Source organism: Eleutherodactylus coqui, chromosome 4 (genome assembly GCF_035609145.1).
Source record: "Eleutherodactylus coqui strain aEleCoq1 chromosome 4, aEleCoq1.hap1, whole genome shotgun sequence".
Lineage (NCBI taxonomy): Eukaryota > Metazoa > Chordata > Amphibia > Anura > Eleutherodactylidae > Eleutherodactylus > Eleutherodactylus coqui.
Genome location: NC_089840.1, coordinates 245,697,920 through 245,711,097, shown reverse-complemented (window position 1 = coordinate 245,711,097; position 13,178 = coordinate 245,697,920). Strand labels below are relative to the sequence as shown.

The 13,178-nt window shown below is 45.8% G+C and overlaps 1 protein-coding gene across 1 annotated transcript in view; it reads left to right on the top strand.

The window, feature by feature from the left end:
- The first annotated feature begins 2,085 nt into the window (after window positions 1–2,085).
- LOC136626180 (uncharacterized) overlaps window positions 2,086–13,178 on the top strand; it is a 31,035-nt gene continuing 19,942 nt past the window's right edge. The window contains exon 1 of the mRNA XM_066601005.1: window positions 2,086–2,385. Within this exon, the coding sequence (XP_066457102.1) occupies window positions 2,357–2,385 (29 nt within the window). The 5' untranslated portion in view covers window positions 2,086–2,356. The remainder of the gene's footprint in view (window positions 2,386–13,178) is intronic.

Below are 13,178 nucleotides of genomic sequence, written 5' to 3'. Positions count from 1 at the left end.
AAGAAAATCGTATTGTTTTACCGGCGCAGGGAACTGTGTATTGTTGCGTTTTTGCTGGCGCATGAATAGCGTATTTTAGGCTGCCTGTCCACGGGCGTAGCAATATTCCACGGTGGATCTCCGCCGCAGGAGACGCGGCCGGGGATCAGGAGCCAGTTGACGGTTCTCCAGACTGAGCCTGACAGATAGGCTCACCCTGGTAAATCGCGGCAAGCCGCGATTTGCCACCTGCGAGCAGAGAATTGCTATGATTCTCCGCTTGTGGACAGGGGGGCTGCGGGGAAAGCAATGAAAATACGCCCGTGGACAGGCAGCCTTACTCGCGCTGTCCTGCACTGGCTTCTTCTTTTTTAACTTTGCTCTCATGTTTTCCTAGCAACATGCTGAAAAAACACTGTACATACGTGATGTAATTGCATATGTACTGCGTTCCGAAAGCAATCATAGAAAACAATAGGGCTGTACGTGCGTATTACGCGGTAAGATAGAACCTGCTGTTTTTTTTATTTGCGTAATATACAGAATAAATATACACAAGTGTGAATGGAACAATAAAAATCAACGTACTTGTGCACGTACGTTGCGTGCGTAATACGCAATTCAAATACATTCATGTGGGACCGGCCTTCGGGCTCATTCACATGGCCGTGTGTGTACAACGCTGTGTGGGATACGCAGCATTTTACCGGTCGGTGTGAGCCAACAGAGACTGCGTATGGCAGCGAATGCACTACGTTTGACCGCGTATCTCACGCACGCGGTCATGTCAGTGTGACCTTTGTCTTTTTTAGATTTCCCTGCTGTGTTTCATAGCGGGGTTACGTATGTATTGTCGCCCATTCGCAATGCATTGTGTATGGACAGCGTTGCCTATGAAGCCCATAGAAAACAATAAGGCTCAAGCTGCGTGATATAGAGCATGCTGCGTTCTAAGGGCTCATTCAGACGAGTGTACGCGTATATACGTTTGCCCGTATGGAAAGTATAGCTGCAGGAATTACTTTTTAACTAGCTTTAAAGCCATACGTACAGGGCGCTGCAACGCGCATGTAAAAAAAACACGCTGAAGCGATAGCGAGCAATGATCGGACGAAATCTGCATAACACGGCGAAAGATTGGCCAATACCCATCTTTTCACGAGCCGTAAAAAAAAAGACACAGCCGAGAAAGATAGAGCAGGTGCTATTTTTTTAATCGCACTAATATTTTGCGTGAAAAAAACACGTTCGTCTGAATGAAGCTATTGAAATAAAAGGCATCGCTTGCTTGCGTTATACAGACGACTTTTTAACGTGCGGAAATAGCTGCGCAAATGCGTCCGTGTGAAATAGCCCTCATATGAATGGATCATTGACTGCATTCACTGCGTATAACGCAGCTGTGCATCGCATATGTAATGCGCGACAAAATCACGGTCGTGTGAATGAGCCCTTCAATGCAATGAAGTCTTTTTAGGCCCATCAAGTAAATTAAGGCCGCCTGTCTATGGGTGGTGCGATATACTGCCGCGGATTTCTGTTGTGGGAGCTGCCGCCAGGGAGCACTTTGTCATCGCGATTTTCCGCGATGAACCTATCTAATAATAAGTTCATCGTGGAGAATCGTGGCAAATAGCTGCCTGACGCAATTTTTTGACGAGAGCGAAAATCGCAAGCGATTTTCTGCCCGTGTACATTGGGCTGCGCTTTCCATATTTATCCTATGGAAGGCGTTCACTGCATGCCCCGCGTGCGGATTATCGCCGCGCTTCCAAAAAAAACAGCCAATCAGATCTTTGCTTCCATTTACCAAAGGGCCTTTGAAATATGAAAGGTGGAATCTGATTGGTTGCTATGGGCAACAACTACTCCAGTCTTTTATGAGCACGAGATCGGACACATTTCCCGCTCTTTTTGTGCTACAGAGAAACAGCTATTCAGTGTCACTGCGCCTCTGCTGTGATTCACGTACACCGACAGCGCCTGGCGCCAATAGCCGTACTACATTACGCATAGCGCTCTAATCTTCTCTTACGCTAAACACGTACGACCTTCGTACGCATGCGCCGTTGATACTGGCGTCTCCCCCCGAAGCGCTGACGTCACCGGAAGGCCTAGTTCTCCGTCTTCCGCGAGCAGCTGGCGGCCGGTCAGTTCTCTCCGTTAGTCGCGTCTAGTGCTTCCGCTCAGGACCGTTGTGTTCGGTGTATTTGTCGGAGGAGACCGCCACCTCACAGTGATAGCTCAGCTCTTGTCGTTAGGGAACACCTCGGCTGGTTTATGCGCGTTGGCAGGACATAACCGTCGTCCATTCTCGCACCCGATATAAAGCGGCTCGGGGAGGTTGAGGCCCCCACAAGCGCAGCCTGTTGTTGCCATGGTGAAGAAGAACAGCATCCCGGATAGGTGAGTATGGCCAGTCCGCCATGGCGTTACACATTGATCTGCTAGATGCTGTGAGGGCCATTTGTTATGTAATGTGTAGAACTACAAGTCTCAGCACAGACTGCAGTGTAGGGTTGTCTGGGGCAGCTTCTGTCCCCGCAAGGTAGGTATCTGAGCGTGGAGGTAAGTATAAGCTTGCCCGCGGTAGTATGGCGGCCGTGTGCTGCGCTGGTGATTTGGCTGGTATGGACCATAAGCGATAACGCTGATAATCTGCGCAAAAGGGACTCCGTGCGGAATCGTAACCGCAGTAATTTTTTTTAACGTGAATTCCACTTAAAAACTTGCAGTTGGATTTCTGTCGCTGTTTTTTTTTCAGTACGTTTTTTTCCCGGTTAGGCGGATTTCCCCTCGGATCCGCTACGTCTTTGGGCTTTTTAAATGGGTAGCGCTGCGTGCGGATTCTGAACGTGGCCGTTAATCACGCAGCGGATTTCGAGCGGTTCCAGTAGCGAATTTCCAACACTGAAATGTCGCGTGAATAATACCCAAAGGCCACGTTCACACGGGTGAGCGGGATGTTACCATCTTCTGGCGCTTGTTTAACGCGCGTCGGAGGATCGGCAAGTATTTCCTGTTGATTTCAATGGGAAACCACATTGCGATATGTTTGGCTGTCCCGTTAAAAACGCGTTCCACTGGACGTTAAAAAATAGGACACACAGCGGATTTTTTTTTTTTTAACCACTTAGCATTGCAATGAATATTGCTCCCCCATGTAAATACACCCTTAGGCCTCATGTCCACGGGGAAAATCAGATCCGCTGCAGATTCTACATGTAGAATCTGCAGCGGGTCCCTCCTGCCCCGCGGACATGAGGGCTGAAAATAAGAATTTAAAAGCATTTACCTATCCGTAGCGGGCGGCGAAGCTCTGCTCTTCCTCGCGGCCGGATCTTCTCTTTCGGCCGGCGGATGAATTCCTTATGCCGGCGGCACGTCGTCGACGTGCCGCGCGCATGCGCCGGGCACATCCGCCGAGCCGAAGCAAGGAAGATGCGGCCGTGAGGAAGAGAAGACCTTCCCGGTCCGCTCCGGGTGAGTAATTCTTTTAAATTCCTATTTTTGGTCTCCCGCGGATCCGGACGGCTTCCATAGGCTTCAATAGAAGCCCGCGGGAGCCGTCCCCGCGGGAGACCCGCATGAAAATGGAGCATGGTCCAGATTTTTTCATGCTCCATTTTTTTTTAAATGCCTTTTATTGACGATCCGCGGGTATTTATCTACCCCGCGGGTGGTCAATGCATCCCTATGGGGTGCGGATCCGCGCGCGGGAGATCCGCTGCGGATTTTAAATCACATTTTGCCCGTGGACATGAGCCCTTAGAGCTTATTCAGACGACCGTATATCGGCCGCGTATTCACGCCAGCCGATATACGGCATCCCTCTCTGCAGGGGGAGGAGGCTGGAAGAGCCAGGAGCTCCCACCCCCTTCTCTGCCTCCTCTCCACCTGCTCTCCGCCTCTCTGCACGATTTGCAATGAGGTGAGGCGGGACGGGGTGGAGCTAAATCCTGGAACTTGGCCCCGCCACGGTCCCGTCCTCTCATTGCAAATAGTGGAGAGGGGGCGGGAGCTCAGAGCACTGATCCCGGCTCTTCCAGCCTTCTTGCCCTGCAGAGAGGGCCGGCATGAATACCCGTCTGATATGCGGTCGTCTGAAGAAGCCCTTAGGCCACATTTACACGAGCGTATGCGTGTTTGCGCTGCGGTTTTGCACTTCAGCAGTTGGTATTTGGGCTTCCAACTGCGTCTTATACTGGACTTTTTGTGCACGCACGAAAAAACAAGCAACCGCAGTTTAAGCCCTTTAAACAGCAGATTCATGTAATAAGTTCCATGTGTTCTAATTACCTGTGCAGAAATAAAACCTGCCTGTTTTTAAGCATGACTGAATTACGTACGCAAAATATTCGCTTATGAACGACCCCATCAAAAGCAGTAGGTTCTGTTCGCTGCATATCGTGTGCCCAAATACGCTGATGTGCATCTGGCCTGAGAATATGTCCAGACTGTGGATGCTGCGTCGCACTCATTTGGATGGGATTCCAGATCTTTCCACTGCAGACTTGAAAATGGTGACCGGACGCTTATTAAGTGGGTTGTGTGGTTTCAAGTGAAAACTCTTTACCGCTTGGGCAAAGCATTCTCGCCTGTCTTCACCCCACCGGGGCACCGCTAACCGTCTTTCCTGCCCCGTCCCCTAATGCCAGAAGTCAGGTGACCTCTGTGACCAGTCGGTCACATTCTGAACTCGGGGCATCGGTGCTTCCATCCTCAGGCAACATGATGCCAGGAGTTCTGGGAGGTGATTCTGCAGGCTCTGATTGGCTGCAGCAGTCACCTGACTTCTGGCTGTGGAGAGTGGGGCAGTAGAGCCAGCTAGCTTTGCCCTGGGGTGGGGGGGGGCAATGACAGGTGAGTGGGCTTTATTTTTTTTATTTTAACCCCTGCCTATCTAGTTAAAATGTATTTGAATCCACACAATTCCTTTAAAGTGGGTCTACATTGGGAATCTTGCCCATTCGAAAGCATAAATCTGCCTGCGGATCTGCAGGTGACACCAGCCACATACATACAGTGGGAGGGGAACACCCTTCCCAAATCGCCATCTCCAATCCCACCTAATTTCTCCCGCGGCTCCTAATCCTGGGATCAGCCAGCCATGTGGATGAGATTTTGCAAAAATCTCGTCCACATGGGGCGGACAATCTGTCGCGGCAAAGCCGGGTGGCACCAGAGATGCGGCGCGAAATTGACAGCCACATCATGTCAATTTTTTTTTTTTTTTCCTGCTGCGGCCTCTCTATGCGGAGAGAAAACTGCAGTGGAATGTCGGCGGCCAAACCGCTCCAAAACCCGTGGCGAAATGCCGTAGGTCTTGAAGCTACGGAAATCTTGCGGTTTTTCGGTGCGGTCAAGCCGCTGGATTTGCGTCCCGTCTGAATCCAGCCTGAAAGGTTTCATTGAAAACAATAGGTGATGCATTCCGAGGAACGCGAAAACATAGGGCAGGTTTTTGGTTTTTTTTCACTCCCAGCATCACTCATGTGGTAATACGGAGTCTTTCCCATAAAACTATATACAACATGCTCAGCTCCTCCGGCTCTATAGCGTGATGCCGACAGACTCCATACAAGATCTTCGATCCCCCCGCACTTTGGTTATATTGTCTATTACTTTCTATAGCATATCCAATAATCTGATAGCTCACCACAGATATCCGTACAAATATGAATTATTGGTCATATCAGCCAAATTACCGCCTCACCTGTGCCTAGATTAATTTACTGGTTAGTATGTAACTAAACTCTTGATTACTGATGCGCTGCAGATCCATGTGTAACCGTGTAGACTGTGTCAAATTTTAAGGATTTTAACCTGATCCAGTGATTTCCCCATAAGTTGAGCTATGTGTAAGTGTCTGGTGATTGCAGACACTTGCAGTATAGCGATACGTATCGGGGAAGAAGCGGATACCAACTGTATGTTGCTTACTGAATGTTGACAAGTTAAGGTATGTAAATCATACGTGGAAATGGTATTAGGTAAGTTTTCATGTTCATGATTGAAGCAGATGACTTGTGTGGTCCGAAGCGGACTGTAGCAGGCAGCGTAGATGGCCTTTGTTTTCATTTCCACAGTCACTTCGAGAAAATGAAAAAGGTTGTCGAGGGTTAGAAAAGCATGGCTGCTTTCTTCCAAATACAGCGCCACCCTTGTCCATAGGGGTGTAAGTGGTATTGCAGCTCAGCTCCCATTCACTTCAGTGGAGCTGAGCTGCAGTGCCACACACAACCTACGGAGAGAGCAGCCATGTTTTCCTAATCCTGGACAACCTCTATCTGTGGGGTTTGCTGTGCACACAGGGTGTATACTAGCGGTCCAGTGATTCTACTAGCAGTGTTGGTTTTGGTGGTTTTGGTTAAGTAGCACTGATTGAGTTTGGGTAATGTTGCTGTTTGTACTGAGGGAATCTCATTGTAGATGTCCCCTAGAAGTGGAGGTAAATGTAGTTGACTGGTTCCGATGGAGATATTGTCTCGGCCCATAGTTTGTGTGAGATGTGATTTGGTGATCTCCGTACCTGAAGAGTGCGGAAACTCAAAGCTTTCATAAAACCAGAAGAGTGGTGACAGACGCTGCGAACACGAGGAGAGGTTTCATTAAGCAATGCGCCGTGAGATGTTGACTCTTGGATGTGGCATATCATCCCTTTCTCGTGGATTATCTTTCCTGCTTGATGAAGTCACAACATGTAATGCGGATGTATGAAATAATGTAGGATCCGAGAGCCGTCACTTGATCTCTGGAGCATTAGTAGAAATGACTGTGAGACAAACCCTGATGCATAAACTTTTATGCCCTGCATTCACTTCTCAGACACCCCTCGTATCTATATGCAGCCCTCGTGTCCATGAATCACAGCGACAGATATTAATTTGTATTCTTGTGTATGCTTGGATGAGTTTTTATTTTTTTTTTCCCTAGCAATAACACTTGGCTTTTTTTTTTTTTTTTTTTTTTTTTTAACCTGAAGCCATTAATAATATGGCCTATTTTGTCCATAAGGATGTGATTTGTTTTTTTAGGGATGGGAGTCATTTCCATCCTTCAAAAGCCATAGCACTGCTTTTTATTTTTTTTTTCCATCAACATGGCCATGTTAGGGCTTGTTTTGGGTGGCGAACTGTAGTTTTCATTGGTACAACACCAATTCTGCCACTGTGTTTTAGTGTTGTAGAGCGTTAATCATAGAGCATACTCCCCCCCCCCCCCCCCCCCCCACCCTTCACCCCTTCTCTGTGGGTTGGTACAGTTAACCAAAATAATTTTTTAAGGTTTTTCCACAATAAAACCTCTTTTTTGGGGGAAATTATTTTTTTTGCATCGCCGCATCCAAAGTTCAAGAATTTTTATTCTCCATCTTTCTTTCTGCGGAGCTCTGTGAGGGTTTGTTTTTTGCATGACAAGCTGTAGTTTTTAATGGTACCATACTGCGGTACATACAGCTTTTTTTTTTTTTTTCTTTTTATTTGCGTTTATTGGGTTTGTTTTTGAGAGACAAAATAAGCATTTTGGCTGTGGTGTTTTTTTTTTAGTTTTTTCTTTATTTTACAAATTTGATAGTGTGCATTTTATTGTGTATTACGAATACTATGATACCAAATAATTTTATATTCGCGCACACGTTCTTTTGTTAACCAAAACCATACATATAATTTATCAAAACGTCTGAAACAAAGAGGAACCCGTTCCCTTCCTTTATTTCAGCATAGATATACTACATAAAAAAATCCCTATAAATATTAAAAATTCCCTTTAGCTTTTTACCCCCAATAAAACTAAAAAACTGGGGGAAAAAGTCAGTGAAAAAGAAATTTTTAAAAATCGCCCTATATGTCACGGAAAAACGCAGCAAAAAATAATTTTGGTAGCTAAAGGAAACAATATAGGGCAGTAAAACCACCGCATGGGTAAAATCCCTAAAGTGTCTGGTCCTTGAGGTACAAAACAGCCTGGTCCTTAAGGGGTTAAAGCAAAACAATATTGGAGCTTTTACACAGGATGATCTGTCAGGTAACAGATGCCAGACAGGCCGTCCCAGCGCTTTTACAGAGGGATGAGCATTGCTGACTGAATGGAGGTGCGGTAGTGAATAGAGATGGATCGTTCCGGCCGCCTCCATCCCCAGTAAGCGGGCAGTTGTTCATAAGCCAATGACTGCCTGTTTTACACAGAACGATACGTCGATCAGTTTGTTGTATGCACAAACTGAACGACGGGTGAAAGACTTTGTGTTCGTTGTTCAATCGCAGAGATGCAGGGCATGCATATATGAGGATTAATGAAGGGCACAGCAGTTCGCAGAAAACTCCCTGAAAACCAACTTTATTGATATATTAAAATATCAGGACTACGCAACGAACAGGACACATGTATAATTGTACCTACTAGACACCTCAGCCAATCACACTCTTGATATTTGGAAAGATGGCTACCTTAGGCTGGGTCCACACGGGGCGGATTTGCAGCGGAAATTCTGTGCGGAATTTCGCCGCGGCAAACTCGCATGCGGCCGCTAATTCCGGGATTAGCCAGCCATGTGGACGAGATTTCTCAGAAATCTTGTCCACACGGGACGGCAAATCCGCTGCGGCTAGGCCGGCAGAAGCTGCCGCTGCGGTGCGGTTTTGCCGACCGCAGCATGTTTTTTTGTTTTTTTCTTCTGCTGCGGCCGCGCTCTCCTCTGTGGGAGCGTCAGCCGCAGCGGAAGAGCGAGCGGCCGGGCCGCTTCAAAACCGTTGCAGGTTTTGAAGCAGCAGTTCTCCCGGCAGAAGTCTCGCGGTTTTTCGCTGCGGCCAGACCGCGGGGTTTCCATCGGGAATCCGCCCCGTGTGAACCCAGCCTTAACCTCAAGCTAATTCTGATAGCTCAATGGATGATTTGTAGGATCCTGTCCTGCTGGTTGCAAAAACCAAAAGGTACCTCAACAAAAACTAATGGTCAAAGTCTAGATGCTTCATAAGATTTATACTAGAATAAATTCCTCAACTCAGAACCTGGTCCCTAAATAAAGGTCAAAGATCAAGTGCAATTTTTAAACAAGATCAAATAGTGATAGATGGATAACCGTCTGGTCAGTCAAATCCCCATAGAGTAACCACGTTCAGATCCAGGCGTGGCACTGTTAAAGAGAAGATAGATTCAAGTCAGACATCCATTTGAAATAATGGAACTATTGATATTAAGCCCTGATGGTGGTCCAACCTCATTAGGCTCCTGATGAACTAGTAGCCATCTAGAGAAACTCGTTTAGCCAAATGATTTCCCTAATAATCATAAAAGATCTTGAGCTATCAATTTTCCTTGAATTCAAAAGCTCTTGGTCTTTGCTTCTTATCAATAGTCTCTATAGATATTCCAAGATGGAACAGCTAAAAAGCAAGTAAAATGCCAATGTGAAAAGTCCTGCAGATTTACTTGGGTTTGTGTGTTCAGTTTCTAGTCAGTTTCTCAGTCTGTGTGATGCCATTACATGGAATGTACCATAGAAACTGGCTAGAGGGGGACACAGATACTTACTCTTACAATTACTGATGCTCACACAGCTCCTGTTATACTATAATAGAGGAGATCATAGCTCATCCTCCTGACTAAGCCTTTGGTCTGTAGTGTATGCTTATGTAATGGCAGTGTTGCAGAGCTGGTATAGGCTGTAGCTGATCATGTAATGCTGTGCTAATGCATCATGGGATTAATCTGAAAGCAGCATGAAGATTCTGCCTGATAAGTATCAGACAGGAGGCTGCATTGCATGGAAATGATTACAATACACAGAGGAGACCTCCAGTGTGCTATACAATCGGGTGAAGATACGGGTGTTTTTTTCGTATACACAGTAACAGAATTGTTCAATTACATCAGGATTTCCACCCTTGCCCCAATTGTAGACTCCTTTGATGCCACACTTTCTCACACACTCATGGGCACCATGCTCACTAGAGACCCTCTAATGTGAGATTGGGATGTGAATTGCAGTAGGTTCCTTTCAGACATACCGAACGACAAAATTTAGGAATTTGGTGTGAGCAAACCAGAATGTCACAAGGTATTAGAGGGTTGCGTACTTATGCCCAAAGCTTGTGTATCTGAAGAAAAAGGACTGAGCTCTGTAGGAAAACCATTGTGCCCAAGACTGTTAATGATGGCAACAATACACAACATGCATTACACTGGGCTCTTCCCAATAAGAAGAACCCACCCCGTTGGTCATCCAGTATTGGGGTTTGGCTCTGTTCACATCCTTAAGTTTTCATAGTTTGGCACCATTGTAGGAGCTGATCAATGAAAATCATAGAAGTGCCATATCATGGAGTCGAAGAGCGTCTGACCTCCCCCATTGAGCAGTGGGATCCGTCAGGTTTCTGTCCTGCTGCCCAGCATTTTACTGCTTTGTCTGATATTTTTGACCAGATCTGCTATGGAGGCTGCAACACAGATGTGAACAGAGTGCAAGTTTGAACGTGGATACATCCTCGAAATAGAAAAATACAAACCAGTGACGCACAAAAAAAAAATCTACATCAAAGCAAAGTGCCATAGCATAAATTACCACAAATCCACCTGCGAATGATAGGGAGACGAAGTACAAACGAACCGCACACATGCTGAAAATGAATGCATAAAAAGGTGTAGACCCGCTCTGTAGGAGGGTTATATGACCGACCACAAGCTAGGCCTGCAGGGAGCGCACCCCTATATAGTGCAGGCTGCACTGACAGCGTGAGACAAGGGACAGCAGTGTCCAATCACAAAATGGCATTTAAAAAAAAATTATTTTTTTTGTAAAATGAGGCAAAAGCTCTAGTGTGGGAAACGTGCTGATATTTATTAAGTTAAGAAATTGTTTGGTGTGCAAGACTTTTTTTTTTCTTTTCTATATTTGTTTCTGAATATTACAAAATGGAAACACGGTCTGTATTAGCAACGTTGCTCTGTATTCACATCTCCCATTTTTCTGTTATGGAGTATTCAAATAAGGAAGATGGAATAATACCTCAATCTCCCTTATTTGCATATTACCCAGAGGAGCGTGCATGGCCTTTTGAGTCTCCTCCCTCACCGTCTAGGTACTCTCCCTAAGGAGAAAACAGTGTTTCTGACCTGTTATCGAGTAGAATGACGAAAATAAAAAGGCCGCCTGATCTGTCAAAATGATGGAAATTGGCGGCACCTGACAGAACCCATTGACTACAATGAATTCCAGCCAGTGGGGGTTTTACCGGAAGAAGTAGCGGCATGCTGCGCTATCTTTATTTTTCCCCAGTATTTATGACAGAACCCCTGGACAGCGCAAGCCGCGTATGGCTGTGTTCACATCATGCTTTGGCTTTAAATGTGGCATGTATACTAGGGAGTACTTCTAACACATACTTTGGGTAGCTATAGGTACCTATTGACCTGTCGTACGCCTGAAGTGTCCTTTTGGCGTAGATTTATGTGGTATGCGTTGCCGTATAGGAACAGTTTAGAAGAAAAGTGCATACAAAGTTGCTATCGCCACCGAAAAATCAGAGCTCGTGTATTGAAGTGGTTATGAAACAATCAAGTGATGAGTGCCGGTTGCATAACTAACCTTGTTTCATCACTGAAATCTACTTCAGAGCAAACAATGTGAAAAATCTGTAGTTTTTGGTAATAAAATCCTTCAAAACCTTATTGTGTTCGGTTTTGTTCTTCTTCGCTACCCCTTAAACGAACCGGAAAAGCTAACCTTGAAATCGGAAGGATTAGCTTTATACCTCAGCAGCTCAAGTGACTCCAGCCACTTCCTTTACACGGATCTAAGCTCCTCTTAGATCCGACTCCTAGTGCCATTTAATGTCTCAACTGGTTGGTCCCCACTGGTCACTCTCATAGGTGACTTTGGACTCTGTTGGTAGTTGGACTTCATCCGGTGTTGAGTGAGCAGTGGGGATCACCCAGTTGACACATTGGCCTCAGCAAGAGCCCAATCTAGGAACTCGTCTGGCCAAAGGGAGGGGAAGTATGGGGATAGTCAGCAGGACCACAGCTGCAAAGGCATGCAGTAATCCTTGCTGACTTTATCTGGGCTGTTCTTCTTTAACAGATGCGTTATGAAAAGCTCAGGACTTGTGAGTTTTACGGATGCCATATGGTGGTATCCACCACTCATTTGGCCCCATATTAAAAAAAATTGTAAATTTTATTCTTTTTTTTTTCTCTCAATTCAATATACTTTCATTTCCTGGTCAGATGGCAGAGAAAGGACCCTCTTTTGGCCTTCATCTGTCTAATGGACCCTTATGCTCAGGTTTTAATCTTTGTTGGGAGCTTTTCTGGGGTGTATGCTGAACATGAACAAAAACTGTGATGTTAATGGAACTTAACGCTGATAGCGACCAATCAATATGTGGCTTTCATATCGTTACTGGGAGCCTGTAATACTGAATACAGGGTGTGATCTGTAGGCAACGCGTTCTAGAGCAGAAGTAGCTGAACAGATTTTTTTTTTTTTCTGTACGATTTTCAGTTCAAAAACCAACTAGGATGGCCCCATTTATTTGAATGGATGTATTCACATGGCGTTTACCTTGGGACAAATAGTGCAATGTGTCCTATTCGTAGTCAAATATAACATGTACCAATGGGCGATGTACCACACATAGCACAGTACGCCGACATGCCTTCCATCATAGCACTGCCTGAGAATTTCAGGCACCACTTTTTAAACGTCCGTATGCATATACCCTAACTTATCCTTTACTCATTTAAACACTTGCATGTTCTATGCTTCGAAGTCCAGTGGGTGGTCCTAGTCGGTGATTGACAGCATTCTCTTTATAAATTGCATACAGGCATAGATGAGACTACCCACTGGACTCCTATGCTTAGAGTAGGAATTAAAGGATAACACAACCCTGTTTATCTGTTCAGCTCCTCCTGCTCTATAGCATGCTGGCAGAACATACTGCATAAATGGTACTCTATATACTAACATGCCAAAAGTCATTGGATAGAAATGAATATTGTGCAGGTACTCACCATGCCATTGATTCCACAAGTAAATGGAAGACAACTGCAGAAATGTTGAGAGATCCCATCTGGGTAGCCACCCACAGCTCTATGTGAATCGGCCTCTCCACCACATCCCATAACTACTCGATTGGGCTCATGTCAGGTGAACCGATTCTAGACTTGGGACAGTATCCAGCTTGAATATCCCATCA